The sequence below is a fragment of the Hetaerina americana genome, unplaced genomic scaffold (genome assembly GCF_022747635.1).
Source record: "Hetaerina americana unplaced genomic scaffold, ioHetAmer1.1.p SCAF_12, whole genome shotgun sequence".
Classification (NCBI taxonomy): domain Eukaryota; kingdom Metazoa; phylum Arthropoda; class Insecta; order Odonata; family Calopterygidae; genus Hetaerina; species Hetaerina americana.
In genome coordinates, this window is record NW_027286292.1 from 11633690 (window position 1) to 11650213 (window position 16524).

A 16524-nucleotide genomic window follows, 5' to 3' on the forward strand; every position below is an offset into this window, starting at 1 on the left:
TCCTTTCTGGAAAGTAGTCATACCTCAATATTCAAAAGAATTTGGCATTATGTACTAATTTGATCGAGCACAGTAGTCAGAAAGGAACTGCCTCTCATAACCTGATGTGTGCATCTCACATACCATTGGGTTTAGTATTGAGTGAACTCTACTGTCACTTACCAAACCAAACTTCGGGTTGATTACTGTGTCTTCTGTATTCACTTGATTCTCAATACCAGCTATATTGAAGGTATAAAAGTATTGTGATATCCATTTCAAGTTAAATTATTTGGCAAATGTATTTGTATGAGCAAACATCAATGTTACTCAGCATCAAAATCTTTAAGTAAGGGTACCATCTATAATAACAAACATGACCAAGTCTTTCCTGTACTATACTGCCACCAACTCTAGGATTACTGAGCATGAACTTATTCACTCACTCATGCACATTCACTAAACACTTATTGAAGCAAATACTAGCTCTCGTTCATTCTTACTCACTCTTTAGGTGAAAGAGCTTTAGATACCGGAATAAAATAGAGGTTGAACCTATGTAGCTAATTTCATTAATGAAGAAAAGATTCAACTTATGTGAATAGTACTTATGAACTCAAGGAAACAATTCACTAATTTTTTGAAATTGAAATGAGCCAATTTCATTTTCATCAAAATCTTTTTACAGCTTGAAAACTGTGGTCGCCCGGCCATCATTACTAAAGATCTCAGCATGATTATATATGGACGTGATGCACGAACTGGCCCACGATCATTGAAGCACCTCTTCTCAGGCAACTATCGCAATGCTGAGGCCAATAGACTGTCTGGGGTGTACGAGCTGGTGTTGAAGAGAGCTGCTGAAGCAGGTAGCCCAGGTTTGTTGGAAACTATGCTGCACCCACCCTATCCCTGCCCCCGGCTATTACCAACTGCTCTTGTTGTTCCTCACATCCTGCTCATTGCTGCTCAAGTAGTGCCTATTTAGGAAAGTGATGTATGGTGTCACAAGTTAGCGGAGGATATTTCCAATGAAATTTTAGTTTGCTAAATTGTGGGAACTGATATTAATAGGGAAAGTGCTCCATAGCTGAGGACAGTAATTTTGAATTGGATTTGAGTTCCAGGATCATAATTGAATAACTTTCAATCTTTATTTGAGTTGTGGGTAGACAGGAAATAACCTCTTCTTTATCGGAAAGCATCTGGAATTTTCAGTGGATCACATTCCCTGTGTGAAAATTGAGCATTAAAAGTTATTCACATTCAAAGACCATGAATTATGTCATGAAAAGTATTTTTTCCATAAAATTCCTTAAAAAGGGTTATGACATATGATATATGATCTTATAATTGAGCCAAATATGCAATGAATAAATATGTAATTTGCTGTGTATATTCTGTAGATATTGCATATTATTATGTAAAACTGAAAATTATTATTTTCAATAATTACATGCTTAGAGCTGCATAAATGGGATTATAGGCATCATATCTGGTGCTAAATGAAAGAAATTAGTTAAATAAAATATTTAAGCATTATAATTCATGAATTCTTAGTACTTATTACCATTGTATTGAAGAGCAGATGGTATTAAAAACTTAAAAATAAGGGAAATATTGATGAAATAACGCATGGCTTAAGACAATGTTCTGAAACTGGAAATTCAAAGCAATCATTTTCCTTCATTTTTAACATAATCAGAAGTCATCAGTCATCCTTTGCTGATATTATTTTTAGTGAATATATCATACATACATCCTCTTCACAGCATTTCCATTCAGGGCAAGTAAAAAAGAACCTGATTTCAAGTGCTTTTAATATTGTCTTTACCATCTAGTTCTTTCATGCTTTGTTTGGCTCTCACATGAATTGTTTCATATATGCTCTTCTCTGCTTTAGACTTCTTTTATTCCCAATGTTGAGAGTCTTGTCCACCACGTTCCGCCCACATCCACCACATTCTTTTGTAACCTATTCATTTCTCACTTTATGTTTCCTATTTTATCACAAACACTCTTTAAGTTATCCCTTAGTCACTACATTCAGTTGGCATTGATTCTTATCCTGGCACACCCAAATTTCACTTCCATAGTTTGATGTGGGAATGGGTATGCTTTTGTATACTGCCAACTGAGCAGAGGTACTGAGATAAAAAACTTAGAATCTCTTATAGTTTTGGTTATTTTTTATTTCCCTAAATAAATATTTAAATAGCAATTTTGAGCTTAATTATACACCATGATTCATAATGACATACCTTCTTCTATGTCAATGCCTTTGAACAGAAAAATTTTGGCCAGTAGTAAACCTCTAACGGGAAGCATTCTCTTTCATTCCAAGTGCTATGGCAGCAGCTATGTTTTTATGACAGTTGTTGTATCACTCTAGTTCATTTCCTCCAAAAAAATCCTTAATTCATGATCTGGCAGTGAAAAGTCTCTTTAATTCCCACTACTATGAAAGAGGTTTTAACTATATGGCAGCTATCATATAATTTCAGCTTTATTTCCTTTTTATGAATCCTTACTTCATGACGATGTTGATTTGAGCTGAAGTGAAATGAATGTTGGAAGGCATTGCTTTGGTTCAAAATTAATATTTTATTGTTGCCCAAATTTCTGCAATGTCCATCAGTTTTGTCATCATAACAACGTGTATGTTTAATCTGTTGTCTTGATTTAATTGCTATGTCCAGAGAGTTAAATTATAGGAATAGGTTGCATTTGAGCAGCACCTCCTAAATTCCATCTTGCCTTCCATGTGCTGTGTACAGTCTTCTGTCTTGGCTCTTGTCTTGTTTGTGCCTGTTTTGTTCATTTGTGATTAGGATTTTTTCAGTCTCATTCATTGCTTGTCTTAGTCACAGTTAGAAGTATAAAGACATTTAATGAGTAGTAGTGAGATCTATATGATGTTTTTAGATTAATGAACACATGCAGTGGAATAGATGTATTTTTGTGCTAATATCTTAGATTACATTGACACATTGAAGTACATAGGAATGGTAGCTACATAGAATCATTTTATGTATTCTTTATACATCTGTGTTAAATGTAAATGTTTCTTCAAATGTTGATTAGCTCTGATATAATAACCAATTACCCACAATGTTTCACTTTATTAAATGTGTAACATTTTGTCTGGCAATTAAAAAAAGTTTTAACTCATTCAAAATTTGCAAACAATTGGTTTGGTATCCTGACCAAAAAGAAATGTTTTGCATGGTCTCTTTGTTTTTCCTAGATTATATTTTGCACTCTATTCCACTTTTATCGAATGATTTTAATGAAACAAGTTGTGTAATCTTTTTCACGCATATTAGACCTAATGTTATCAAGCATAAAGTACCTATTTTCAGTCATTATGTTTTTATGTTTAATAATTCAGCATCAACCTTTTATTTGGAACAACAATAAATCATGGTTGTTTGTCATAAGTCATATGTGTTTTGATACACCTTGAGCCTTGTCAAGGGTTTTTTTTAATTTCCTTACCATAATTTAATATTTCTGAGCAACAGGGTTTTCAGTGGTAAATAAATTCTCATTGATTGAAAGTATGTAATAACTTAATTCAGGGAAAGGATACATATTTTCAGTGAATGCTGTCTATTTTGGGAATGTGCAAAATGGCCTACGGTATAAATAGAGAATTTCTTATTGATATTGACTTCTCCTTCTAATATATAGGTAGTATTTTGTAATCAATCATTCAAATTGTTAAAGTTGTCACAAACTTGAAGTTCTATATTAATGAATTTTATGAAATCCTTTGATAAAGTTTCATTAAGTTAAAGGAGTTACATATTTTTTGTCTTTTTTCATTTATTCACTAAACAGCTTTTAATTTGGTCTAGATTCACCCAACATGTACTTAATCTAGAAATTTTGAAAGTTTGCCAGGAACTCTCACTTTTTTTTATCACATTATAAACTGAAACTAATACACTCATTGTACATTACATGTTACATAACACATGTTTACATTACTTATTTTGAAAATCTAATAACCTCATTTGTATAAATGCCCATTTTGGTCCTCTAAGTGCAATTTTATATGCATCAATCCTCTGTGATTATGAAGTTTTCATTCTTTTGTTGTAATTGTATGAATGCAAAACTTGCTTTGAAATTTTTTACTGTTAACCACATTGATAGCATAGCCAAAACTTAAAAAAATCAGTTATCAGTAGCCAGATGTTTATTTTATTGGAAATAATGGATTCATCCACAATAAATAAGAATATAGGATATTGACTCCTTTCTCCTTTCACATCATTGCCTTGGGAAGCCTAAAGTTAGTGTTGGGTTAATCCCTATCATTGGTATAGATGAGTGCCCTAAGGTATTACCAAGACCCTAAACCAGGGGTTTCTACTTGACAGCTGGGTGCTCTATTTATACAAGGTTTCTGTTCTTGTCTAAATCAAACAGTAGAGTGCTGACTATACGACATTGGCTTATCCAATGGGTGGGTAATTCATTTGTCCCAGCAAGAGTCATATCCTCCTCTCTCACCCACTCACATTCCTTCTCCCTTGCCTCAGTGTTAGTTAGTATCTGATGGTATTTCATCCATTAGAAAATTTTTTCCTGCTGCACTCTTCACTGACATGACTAAAAGCATATAATTTCATTTTGATGATATTCTTTAGCATTACTTCTTATTGGGAGTACCTGAGTGAGTGACTGCATACACTTCGTTGAGAAATCTCATTTTTTCCTTCAGTAAGGTCTTTAAAAAAAGAGTCATTGCCTAATTTAGCTCTAACAATATTTTATGAAACTTAGGTCAAATATAAATGATGTAATCACATTTTAGTGCATGAAGGTATTGATAGAAGCCATATGCACTGAATATTTGGAAGTAAAGGAGGTCTGTGACCCTGATTTTTGAGCTTTCCGAGTGCTGTAGGAAGGTTTAATGTGTAGGGCTAATGGGATCACTGTAATGGCATTTCAAGGGGACCATGTGTCACAAACCAGAGGGCATTGTTCTCCCAAGCTGCCATGATTATTATCTGCTTTTTTGAAAGTTGTTGTGGGTACTGGCAGAGAGCATCAAAGATTGTTGAGTGCTGAACCTAAAACTGTGCTTAGAGTGGGGCCCATTTCAGTTCAATTCATAGGAGCTTTTTCCCTACTGATATGTATATGTTTAAATTTTGGGAACTGAGCACAGTGATTTATAATAAATAATTTCAAGCACTTACTGCCTCAATTACATTAGAAGGTGAGGCGATAGATTTGACATGAATTTCCAAGCTGACAAAATATACTTACATATTCACTTTTGATTTTTTTCTTTCTCTTGATATATGTTTGTTATTAATTAACAGTAATATTAACTATCTTAAATATACAATGTTCCCTTGCAAAGATTACCATAATATCCTGGGACTTATATACCTGATTATTGGTCATTTTCAATTATCTGCTGATGCCACTTCCCCCTCTCAATCAGCACACTACTGTATTTAAGTTGAAGGTCTGAGTATTGAAAGCTAATTCATGGATTCTACCAATTCAAAAAAGTATGTTAATTCCATGAGATGTAGTTTTTATACTGGCTACCCTTACACATAAAATCATACTCAGGATGTAGTCTACATTAAACTGTATTTTAGGCACAGGTAGAGTATGTATGCATGATACAATTTTAATTTGCACAAGTATAAATTTTGTGGTATTTACCCATAGCCATCATGTGTATGTATTATGGCCACAGGAAGGCACATTTTGCTATTTCATGTAAACTGAAATGTAAAAATGTGCCTTTAGTAACTAGTTTCAGTCATCCATATAATTTTATGCTGTATGAATGTCTTGCCTGACCACAGGAGTGCAACGCCGCCAGCGTCGTGTATTAGACACAAGTTCCACATATGTTCGTGGTGAGGAGAACCTAGAAGGTTGGCGCCCTCGTGGAGACTCACTTATATTTGATCACCAATGGGAGCTGGAAAAACTGACTCGCCTAGAGGAAGTGGAGCGGGTGCGCCACCTTCTTCTGCTGAGGGAGCGCCTTGGTGTGGACAGGCACCCTTTGCCCACATCCCTCAGGGGCATCAGCCCCCAGCACCGTTCAACACACGACTTCACCAAATCAGAAAAGGTTTGTTTTTTGACTCCTCTCTGCACTTACTTATTTTTATATAAGATTTAGTTCAAATAATAAATTGCATTTATTTTCTATCCTGTCTAATAGTGATTAATAATTATAAGTATATGCATAAAAAATAAAACTATAGCATTTTTATAAAGATAAATATGCCAGTGAAGTCAGATTAATTAGCATGAAATTTTCCTTGTTCTTTTTAATACAGCTGAGTATGAAATAATAATGTCCAATCATATCCAACAAGTATCTGATCCCATCAAGAAGTATTCTATTGTCTCTCATCACCTTTAGACCAAGTAGTCTTTGAACCTGTTCGGTCTTCTCAATGTTCCATGTAACTTCAGTGAATTTTTAGTTAAATAGAAAATAATTATTTATTACTATTATTGTGAACTCCATTGAAAAATTATTTTGCATGCTTAATACTGGCCTGTGATTGAGGGATTAAATAATGAAGGCTCTTACTCGGACCTTTTCCATTAAAAAAAGTGTGAATCTAACAATTTGAAGCCATTTGTTATTCTTCTAGTGCATACACACATTTACTCCAAATTATGGACTTGGTTAAATTTTATGAAGATCTTGGAAATATTGTATTTATCCTAAATGAAGACAAAGTTTCTTTTCACAGGGATGCATCAAAGAAAATCAGTGGTCATTTTGGATTCACATATGAAATTTTGAGGGGAAAATACCCTAATTTCAAATGCATCAGAAAGTACCCTGATATCATGTATCTTGTCTTTGCAATTTATTAATACTATATGCAGTAGTACATCACATTTAATTATTTATTGGAATGTGTCAACATTTATAACCAAATTTAATGCAAATGGAACTTGTCATGGACCAATGATTCTACTTCAGTAGCCACTGTGGTGGATGAAGCAATCTTGAATTCCACATGATGAAAAGAACTATCAGTTGCATAAATAATTTGACATTAATACGAAATAATTTTTCAGGTAATAAATGATGTTACCTTAGCAATGCTGGCAGGGCTGGAGATGAATTGCTTTTGAGTAGAAATTCTTGTACATGACACAATTAAAATGACTGTTGAGTACTTTTATGAAGTATACAATATGATATATATATATAATATGAAACTTTTACAAAGCATGTAGGTAATATGGTATCTACTTAGCCACATTATAACCAAGTCAGATGCAGTCTACATAATTTTGTATTTTTAATATAGGTTGAAATGCTTTTCAGTTATAGTAATGTGCCATTTTATAGTATTGCTCAACAGATAAATAGCTCTTCCCTTAATCTCCTTATTGGCTTTTAGGTTTTTTTTATCAATAAGTTGAATCTCATGTCTTCACATTGGGTCAATTATTGGAAAACTAAGAATGTGTGTTAATGTAAAAATTGGCCGATTCAGTTTGTCAAAAATTCATTAATTAAGAAACATTTAATATTTGATTAATTGTAACAAATCCTGCTTCTTATGCCACTTTTAATCACTTTTGCTATGGCCAAGAAAGCTAAGTTTCTGAATTTTTTAAATTAAGTTCGTTCAAAATAAACAGAGGACTTGAAGATGGCAAAGTTTTTTAATGTGGAAAAGCAGATCTAAGGTTTTAGTACGCATTAATAAATTTGACATTATAAATACATGGAGTGTGCCGATTATCGCCTGATATTAAGTGTTAGCTAACACCATAGCAGTTGAAATATAGCTTAAAGGTGTTTGGCCAGTTAATTGATGCTCTATTGTAAACTGTAGTCAAAATTCCCATTGTTGACAACACACTAGTCCCTTGGATTGCCAAGTACATTTTAGTTTGAGGTAATTACAGTTTTTCTAAATAACACACCAACAGAATTTTAATTATGCCTTCTTTTGATGATTAATATTTGCAGGAAGTATGTAATATGGTGGCCAAGGCTACTAATGAAGGAAGGGCCAGTCCTACAGCACTTGTGGCTGCTGCTCAAAATGTAGGCTCGGTAGTAAATCCTGTTGTTGCTCCAATTAAAGATAAGGATGTGTATGAACCATGGGAAATGACTGAAAGAGAGAGGCAATTGGCTGTGAAATGCATCAAGTTGATACTAGGCAGGATACCAAGCAAGGTTGGTAAATTCAGTAATTAGATACAGTGAAACCTCACTTAACGAGCACCTCACATGGCAAGTATTTTGCATAATGAGTGGTGTGAAGAGGGAGATTCCCGGAATGATTGCATACCTACTGCTTCAGTTTGTATTTAGCACTCATTCCACTAACATCTTAGCACACATGTTTCCAAACTTATCTTCAGACATATTATTTGTGATTTTTTTGTGCAAAGTTGTGCAAGATATTTTACAAGCATAGTTTTAACAATGTCCCTGATGAAAAAGCAACTAGAAGACAGCCATAAGAGAATAAAAATAACCATACAAATGAAAAGTAAAATCATTGAAAGCTGGAACAAAGTGGAGCGTCATTGATCTAGCATGCGCATTCAATCAGTTGACATCAATGATTTGCACTATCCTCAGAAACAAGTGCAACATTAAGGAGATGTATGCTTCAAAGGGAATGACAGGAATAACTATGCAATGGTTTCATATTCTGAATGATGTTGAAAGATTGCTTCTATTATGGATAAACAGAAAGCAAACGCAAGGCCATGATATTAATGAGAACATAGCAACAATCTTCTGCCACAATGCGGTAAGGGAATTTGTTTCATTGTACATTAAGAAGCATCACCCTAATAAGGCAGTGGCTATGCATGATACAAATTTATTTAATGATAATGCTCTGTCGCAGTTTCACAAAATTTTGAAGCATCGGCAAAAAAAATATGTCTAGACAGCTTTCTAGTAAAAGGAATTCGGACATAAATAATAAACTAATTATTTCAATTTTGATTTGTTTTCTCACAATCGAATTCGCACTCCAGGTTGGTTCATTCTGTGATTAAATAAAACATGAAGATGATTCACAGTCCTAAACAATATTTAGACAATGTTCTTTGAATAAACCTTGTGCATAATTTATTTTTTACATTATTGTGTTTCACATTAATTTATATGGGAAAAATTGTTTTGCTTTATTAGTATTTCATTTTACAAAGAAGATTCCAGAACAAATTATGCTCGTTAAGTGATGTTCCAGTGTCATTTCAGTTGAGATTACATGTTGTCCAACAACTTTCAAATGTGTGTTTTTATGATATTCATTCTATTTTCATTTATTTTCTCTTCTGGAGCTTCCCATTTCCAAGCAGACTAATGATGCATCATCACCAGGAGAAGAAACCTCTGCTCCAATGACTAATTCAATGGCTGACAGCATGACTTCAAGCTTGCACTCCACCAGCAGCATGCCACAAGAGTATGTTTTCTTAGAGTTATCTTGTGTAATAAGATTTATGCAAGCATTTTAGAGTGTAAAAATCATTCGCCTTGAATGGGGCACAGGTTCTTTGTACATTTGGCCAGTGCGAGGGTTCCTGGTTCAGATCCTGGGCAAGGCAAATGGTTTTTACATTCCGATATTGTTGCATTGTAATGCACACTTAGCAGATGACTCCATTAAAAGTTATGGTCGCAACATCTGCAGTTTCTTGGAAGGTTAATGTACCTTTCTTAGTTGCATTTTTGGATAATTGTTAGAGATGACTTTAAGATGTTATGCTGTATTAAATATATCTTATTCTATATATTTGCTTCGGTATTTCTAATTTCTCTCATTATATCATTTTCAGTATTGTTATTTATGTAATTGTTTAGTATGACTTGAAAGTCAAAGAGTTTAATGGTCTGGCTAAAATTCTAAATTAACTAGTAAGCATTGGGGACCCAAGAGAGAATTTTTTAATTTCTGAATAAAGCAAAATGAAAGGAAAAGCCATCCATTTTGTTAAAAATATTAATGAGTGAACAGAATGTATCACATGATATTGTCAGTTTTGTCATGAAAATTACAGGCTTGAAATTTTACAGATTATGTGTGTAATGGTGACACTGAGAGCATTAGTGTAGCCCCATATGTATTTGTTGCTTTCATTGGTAGATGAGACCACAGTTTAAGGGAATGACTGTTGTACAAAGAGATGCCATATGGATCCTAATTTTTCAAGTTGTATTTGTGGCTGAAATTTAAGAACTGCTGAAACTTGGTAGTATGTTATCTGAAAAACCAGAATCTTTTGTGTTGACCTCACAGTATCATAATGTTGAGCATAAAGTCACATTTGTAGATCAGATATCTAACCTGAATGTCCTTATTTTGTCCAAATAGTTCTGACCATAGTTGAGTATAATGTTATATTTGAAAATCAGATATCTAACCTTAATGTCCCAATTTTGTCCAAATAGTCATGATCTAAATGCTGTGGATTACATTAGCCATCTGAATAATATCTTTTAATTTTCCTTTGTAACAGCATCACATCTCCAGAGAAGATGATGAATTTCTTCCAGAGCACCTGCTCCAACATGAGTTTAGTTTGCAGCAGCCCACAATTAAGCCAGCAAATGAGCCAGCACAGCCAGCTGCTGTCACAAGGCATGGGCTCTCTTGGTGGCGGCACCTTGTCTTGCTGCTCGCCATCCCGGGAACGCCCCCTTGTTCTTTTTGTGCCTGAAATGGAAGAGATTCGTGTTAGCCCAGTTGTGTCACGCAAAGGCTACTTGAATATACTTGAAGAAAACACTAATGGCTGGAAGAAACGATGGGTGGTAAGTTGTCACTTCTTAAACTCAGTTCCTTCTGCATAATTATTTCACCCTTTATTTTAACTGCTTAACAAAGAATGTCACAGATTCAAAAAATTTGTGAGTGTAATTGTGTACATGTTATAAGTTACAGATAAATTATTGTGAAAAATGCCAATTATTAGTCATAATGATGTTAAAGTTGTTTTGAACTTTCAATCACCCTTTCATGTGTCATCTTATAAATGTAGCCATAGCATTTATGAAGGTTAAATGTCCTCCTTTTGAATTTGAACTACCTTTAAAACAACATGGGGAAGGCAAGGTGTAGACTAGGAAGAAAAGTTGTATATTGAAAGGGTATTGGAAGTACAAATGAAGAAATTCTACTTTTAGAACAAAAGAGTATGACAGTATTTTTTTGATGAGCTATGATAGAAGAAAATCATCCCTATTACCACGGTTAACTAATAATTTTGATCATATTTTATCTTTGGTTAAAGAAAAGTGCCAAGTGTTCTTGTTGTAAGCCAATTATTCCAACATTGACGAGCACACATATTTGTAACCTCTTGTGCCCTTTTATGTATGTATTTTTAACAGTTGTTGTCACTCATAGGTTCCTAAAGATAGGTCTTGAACAGTAGCAAGATAAAGACATCATGAATGAGTACTGACATGTTAAATTTTGGAAAAATAAAAAAAAGAAAATTTTGTCCAAATCATATGACTTCACACATTTTCTAGCTTTTTAGGTGCTTGAAATATCACTCATGACTGTACGTATAAAGCGAACGGTAACGACGGCTGTATGAATATAATGGGAAGAGTCAATCCCCACCGTACTCTTATAAATGGGCAAAGGATGGGTGAGGGAAATTAGAGAAGATATATGCAGTAAAACAATAAAAATTATAAAAAATAACTGAAAATAAAAATAATAATAAAATAAATAAAATAAAAATACTAAAAATAATTTAAATAAATAGATAACGCAAACGGTTAGAACCAAAGTATGTCTGGCTAAGGTTTGCTAGATAGCATTGACCCTCCCCCTTGTCAAACACTCGGCAGTCAGGGGCTAACGAGAGAATTATCTCTGCATCAGCTGCCCGCCGGTCACACATAATGAAATGGAAAAATGCAAGTAAATCACGTACTCTCTAGCTTGGATATACTATACAGCATTGATCCTTGCTAGTCTCAAGCACTCAAACTCTATCAGGGCTTACGAGAGGTTTCCCTCTGCACCAGTGGCCCGTCAGTCACGCGTAATATAATAATAAAAGCAAATTAATCTCACCCTCTCTAGCTTGGATGTACTAAAGAGCATTGATCCTTGCTAGTTACAAGCACTCTCACTCTATGAGGGCTTTCGAGAGGTTTCCCTCTGCGCCAGGGGCCCACCAATCACACGTAGTGAAATAAAATTAAAAATTAAATAATAAATGAAAATTAAATAATAATAAATGAAAATTAATCACGCATTCTCTAGCTTGGATGTACTATATAGCATTGGTCCTTGCTAGTCTCAAGCATTCACAGTCAATCAGGGCTTACGAGAGGTTTCCCTCTGCGCCAGTGACCCGTGACCCAGTGACCCTGACATTATAATCAAGTTTTATCATCTAAATTTTGAATACCTTTGAGAATTCCTTGGTAAATTAAGCATACAAACTGGAGGGCATTAATGAACTTTATCTTTAAAAGTATAATTAACTTGATTTGTGTATTAGCTATCAAAATATTGATTATTTGTCCACTTGGAACAACATCAAGATCCTACAATGGGCCCATACAGTGTGCATACCTGTTCATCTTGAGATTTCAAGGTGGAAAGAGGTGCTTGTTACAGGAAATTACATAGCAATAAAAAAGAAACCCCTTACCATCAGTGGTCAGCATTGTAAACTTAGACTTACTCAAATCACTCACATGACTCCTGGCTTACACTCACCACTTAAAACTCATACATCCCCTTACAATTATTTCCCTTTGCATTTGTCACATTTGACCAGGTTACCACAAATGTTTTGTGTACTATATTAACTTTGATTTTGATTCAATTTTAAGGTTGTTCGACGGCCGTATGTTTTCATCTTCCGTGATGAGAAAGATCCTGTTGAGAGAGGTCTGATCAACCTAGCTACTGCACAAGTTGAATACTCAGAAGATCAACAAGCAATGGTGAAAGTGCCCAATACATTTAGGTAAGTTCATTAGGATTTTAGTGTCATATCTAGCAAGTAAGTTTATTGTTTTGTTGATCACTTCCTGTGTAGCTCATATTACAATTTAGAAAATACGTAAATAAATATAGATAGTATCAATTGCCCAGCTGATAGTGGTAGAAGTTTGCTGCCAAATAATTTTTAAATATTTTTGTGAGAGTCCTGGAATGTAGAAATGAGTGGATTCCAAGTAGAAAAACGTTTCCTATCCTGGGAACTGAGCCACTGGTTTTGCCGGACCAATGTACTGATTATGATGCTACCCAGGAAAACATACTGTGATCCTGATAAGTTTATACAACCAAGTGAATGGGTATTTGGCCCAGAGATGGTGCTCAGGAACTCCTTCACTCACTACCAAAAGAACGGATTAACTCAAGACAAACAAGAAATATTATTATAACATGCAGTATTATAAAGAATAAGTTTGATGAATTTAACAGCATGAATTTCCAGAAGGAGAAAATGAGCCAAATTGATCAAATACATTCATGCATGAAAACCCACAAAATGGAAAAATAATGCTCATATATCATAAAATTTCTTCTTTGGGGCAAGATTGGGACTACTTAGTTCCTTCTTCCTCCTAACCCCTATTCCCCCATTGCTAATGAGGATATAGGTGCAAGGATAAGTAACAAACGTAAAGAACAAACCTAAAGTCAGTGGTGATGATTGAAGGATGCAGAGTCCAAGTAGAGGAGAGTTTCTTGAACTGGGAATTGAACAATGGGCCTTCAGATCACCTGGCCAATGTACAGACCTTCACACATCCCTGTTAATATAATACTCTTTGAACTCTGTGGGGTTTATACAAGCAGGTCCTTAATTATTAGGCCCAGAGATAAAATATGTATTGGTGAGAAGTGGCTGAAGGGGGAGTAATGTGAACGCTATGCCCTATGTTAATCCCTATTCTCTACCTTACCTGGTACCTTATCATATAGCCTACCTTATGCCCTACTGTATACCCTATGTGGTAACAAAATGGTCTCACATTATGGCAATTTCATTTTCAAAACCAGTAACACACACACAAATATCATCCGTAGGTGCACACTTGCTATAAGGTAAAGGAAAATTAATTAGGATACTCTTGCAGATGTACACAAAGGGGAAGTAAGTTTCCACCTAAAAATTTGACTTAAGTTATAGTCTAGCCAATTTATGTAGATTTTCTTTGTAATTACCTGGATGGAATGGCATAATTTAATGGAAGCCTTCAGATATGATAGACTTTTGCCAATCAATTGAAGTTTTATAAAAATTCTGATCTCATTATCATGGCCAATCGAGATAAATGATCAATAATGCATCAGTTTGGTTGGTAAATTTAAGCAAAATAATATATTAATTCTTTGACCTATATTTGATAAGATGAAATATTTCTCAATTCATATGTAATGACTAAAATTTTGTAGAATGAAAGAGGTATTATGAACTGTGAAACATGTTTCTAATGAGTGAAATTGCATATGATAATAGTAAGATTGAGGAGTTAATTCATAAAATTTTCATCATAAAATGGCAGTATGCTTATTTTGATGTTTCCTTTCTTGTTTTAGTGTGGTCACCAAACATAGAGGTTATCTTTTGCAAACCCTGGGTGACAAAGAAGTTCATGACTGGCTTTATGCAATCAACCCACTTCTTGCTGGACAAATAAGGTAAGGAAATATTGTGAAATCTGGATTTTATACTTTCCCAGTTATTTATTCATTTATAGTGATTTTCTATGGTATCATGTTAACCATTGCACATATTTGTTATTTATGTATATACATATATGCACACACACTAATCTAATTTTGATATGGTGATATTATTGCATTTCTAATTTCCCCTGGAACTTTTCACAGTCACAGTGTGCTAAGAGAGTAGTTGAAGAAATAAGCTATCATTTCACCCTCTCTCTCTCTGTTCAGATCAAAGTTATCTCGGAGAAGGCCTCTGCTTCAGGTTGCCAGTGAGATTGGAAGGCAGCACCAGTTGTTGCAGTCACAGCACCAGCCGTCACAGGTGTCAAGCGTGGGACTATCGCACTCTGTGCCCCTTGTGGCCAAATGAGGCAGGGAGTACTCAGCCCTCCTCCTTCCCATGATTGGGTGGACTCAGTCTTGAGGGGGGAGGAGAAGTTGGGGAGGGGGGTTGGGGTTGGGGGGTTCTGTGTGAGGGTAAATCAGTGTTTGCTGGTGAAGGCTGAGGGAGAGCGAGAAAGAGGGTGGTATGGGGAAGAGAGACTGTGAAAAAAGTGTATCTTGGTGAATGAATACCTGCTCTTGAGTAAGGTATTTGTCAGTAGGGCAGATACATGGAGGGACAGATGTTATACCTACTAGTGGGCAGTGAGGTTTTAAAAGCTAAGATATGGAGGTTGAGGATACATGTGGGCTTCAGAGAAGTTATTTTTCTCCATTTTTTCATGAAATGGACTCTTATGATGGTGCAAATCTACGATATAGATATTCAAATAATTGTAGATGGGTCATTCCACAAGAATTATTTGTAAGGTGGTAAAAGATATAAATTAGCAGACTTGTGGTATACAGGTATTGTTAGAAATTTATTGGGAATGTCGTGGACTGTAACAAATAAAGAATCACAGAGCAGCATTTTAGATGCACAGCCACTTCAGAATAATTGTTAATCAGTTGAGCATTTTATTGGAAGAAAGTTTATTTGGAAAATACTTTTTCAGTCGTATGATTCATCTCACTTTGCCCTCAACATACAAAAAAGTTATATTGAAATCATCGAAAAAGGATATATTTTATTTTAAAATTTACAATGTATTATATTGTTTCCTTTGTCGCCTTTCATTTCTTCCTTTTCCATAAAACGCAAGTATTCAATGGCAAGGCTGATGGCAAATGGTATTAGGTGGTTGGCTACTTTTTAGCTCTTATATTTTTTTATTGGCTGGGCATACTCAATTGATTCAGTTTGGTTCTGGTGTAAGATGCACCTCAACCTCCCAATCTTACTCAAAGACTAAGTAAATGATTGCCCTAATTGATACTATTTATTCATAATGGCATATTAATGACAAATAAACTTACCACCAACAACATGGAGATAAGGTGGAATTATATTTTCCTTGGCAGCCATAGGCAAATACTGAACCCTTGTGTTCAAAGGAAAATGACAGAGACTGCTTGACTGTAGTGATCTCATCTTTCTAGTCTAATGTAACCAATTTATTGTGGTCTCGGGCCCTAAATAAATTCATGGCATTGGAGTGTTTATTGCTCTAATGCCTTGACTCCACCTTCCTATAATAATTCCTGACATTGGAATAAAATTACCAAACAGCCTCTGAATTCCAAAATGGACTCAGCTGAAGAGTTCCAAATTATCATAGAAGTGTGTACACATTCCAAAATATTGTAAAAATTTAAGTATGAAAATTTAAACATTATTAGGACCATAAGTGATTAATGTTATACTTTAATTCATTTTAATTGCCTATGTAATAAGCATATTGGGAATAATTCCCTCTTTCTATGTTTCGAATGAGTTGAGCCATCC

The 16524-nt window shown here is 34.6% G+C and overlaps 1 protein-coding gene across 10 annotated transcripts in view; it reads left to right on the forward strand.

Moving 5' to 3' along the window:
* The window catches only part of unc-104 (kinesin family member unc-104), a 152485-nt gene extending 137349 nt beyond the window's left edge, over positions 1-15136 (forward strand). For 8 of the 10 annotated variants that reach the window (XM_071582675.1, XM_071582682.1, XM_071582677.1 and 5 more), the window contains 8 exons: positions 668-857; positions 5823-6097; positions 7976-8188; positions 9316-9440; positions 10495-10789; positions 12839-12975; positions 14562-14663; positions 14922-15136. In XM_071582675.1, the coding sequence (XP_071438776.1) occupies positions 668-857; positions 5823-6097; positions 7976-8188; positions 9316-9440; positions 10495-10789; positions 12839-12975; positions 14562-14663; positions 14922-15063 (1479 nt within the window). In that variant the 3' untranslated portion in view covers positions 15064-15136. The remainder of the gene's footprint in view (positions 1-667; positions 858-5822; positions 6098-7975; positions 8189-9315; positions 9441-10494; positions 10790-12838; positions 12976-14561; positions 14664-14921) is intronic. The other 2 variants (XM_071582676.1, XM_071582683.1) reach the window with 1 other exon arrangement.
* The last annotated feature ends 1388 nt before the right edge of the window (positions 15137-16524 follow it).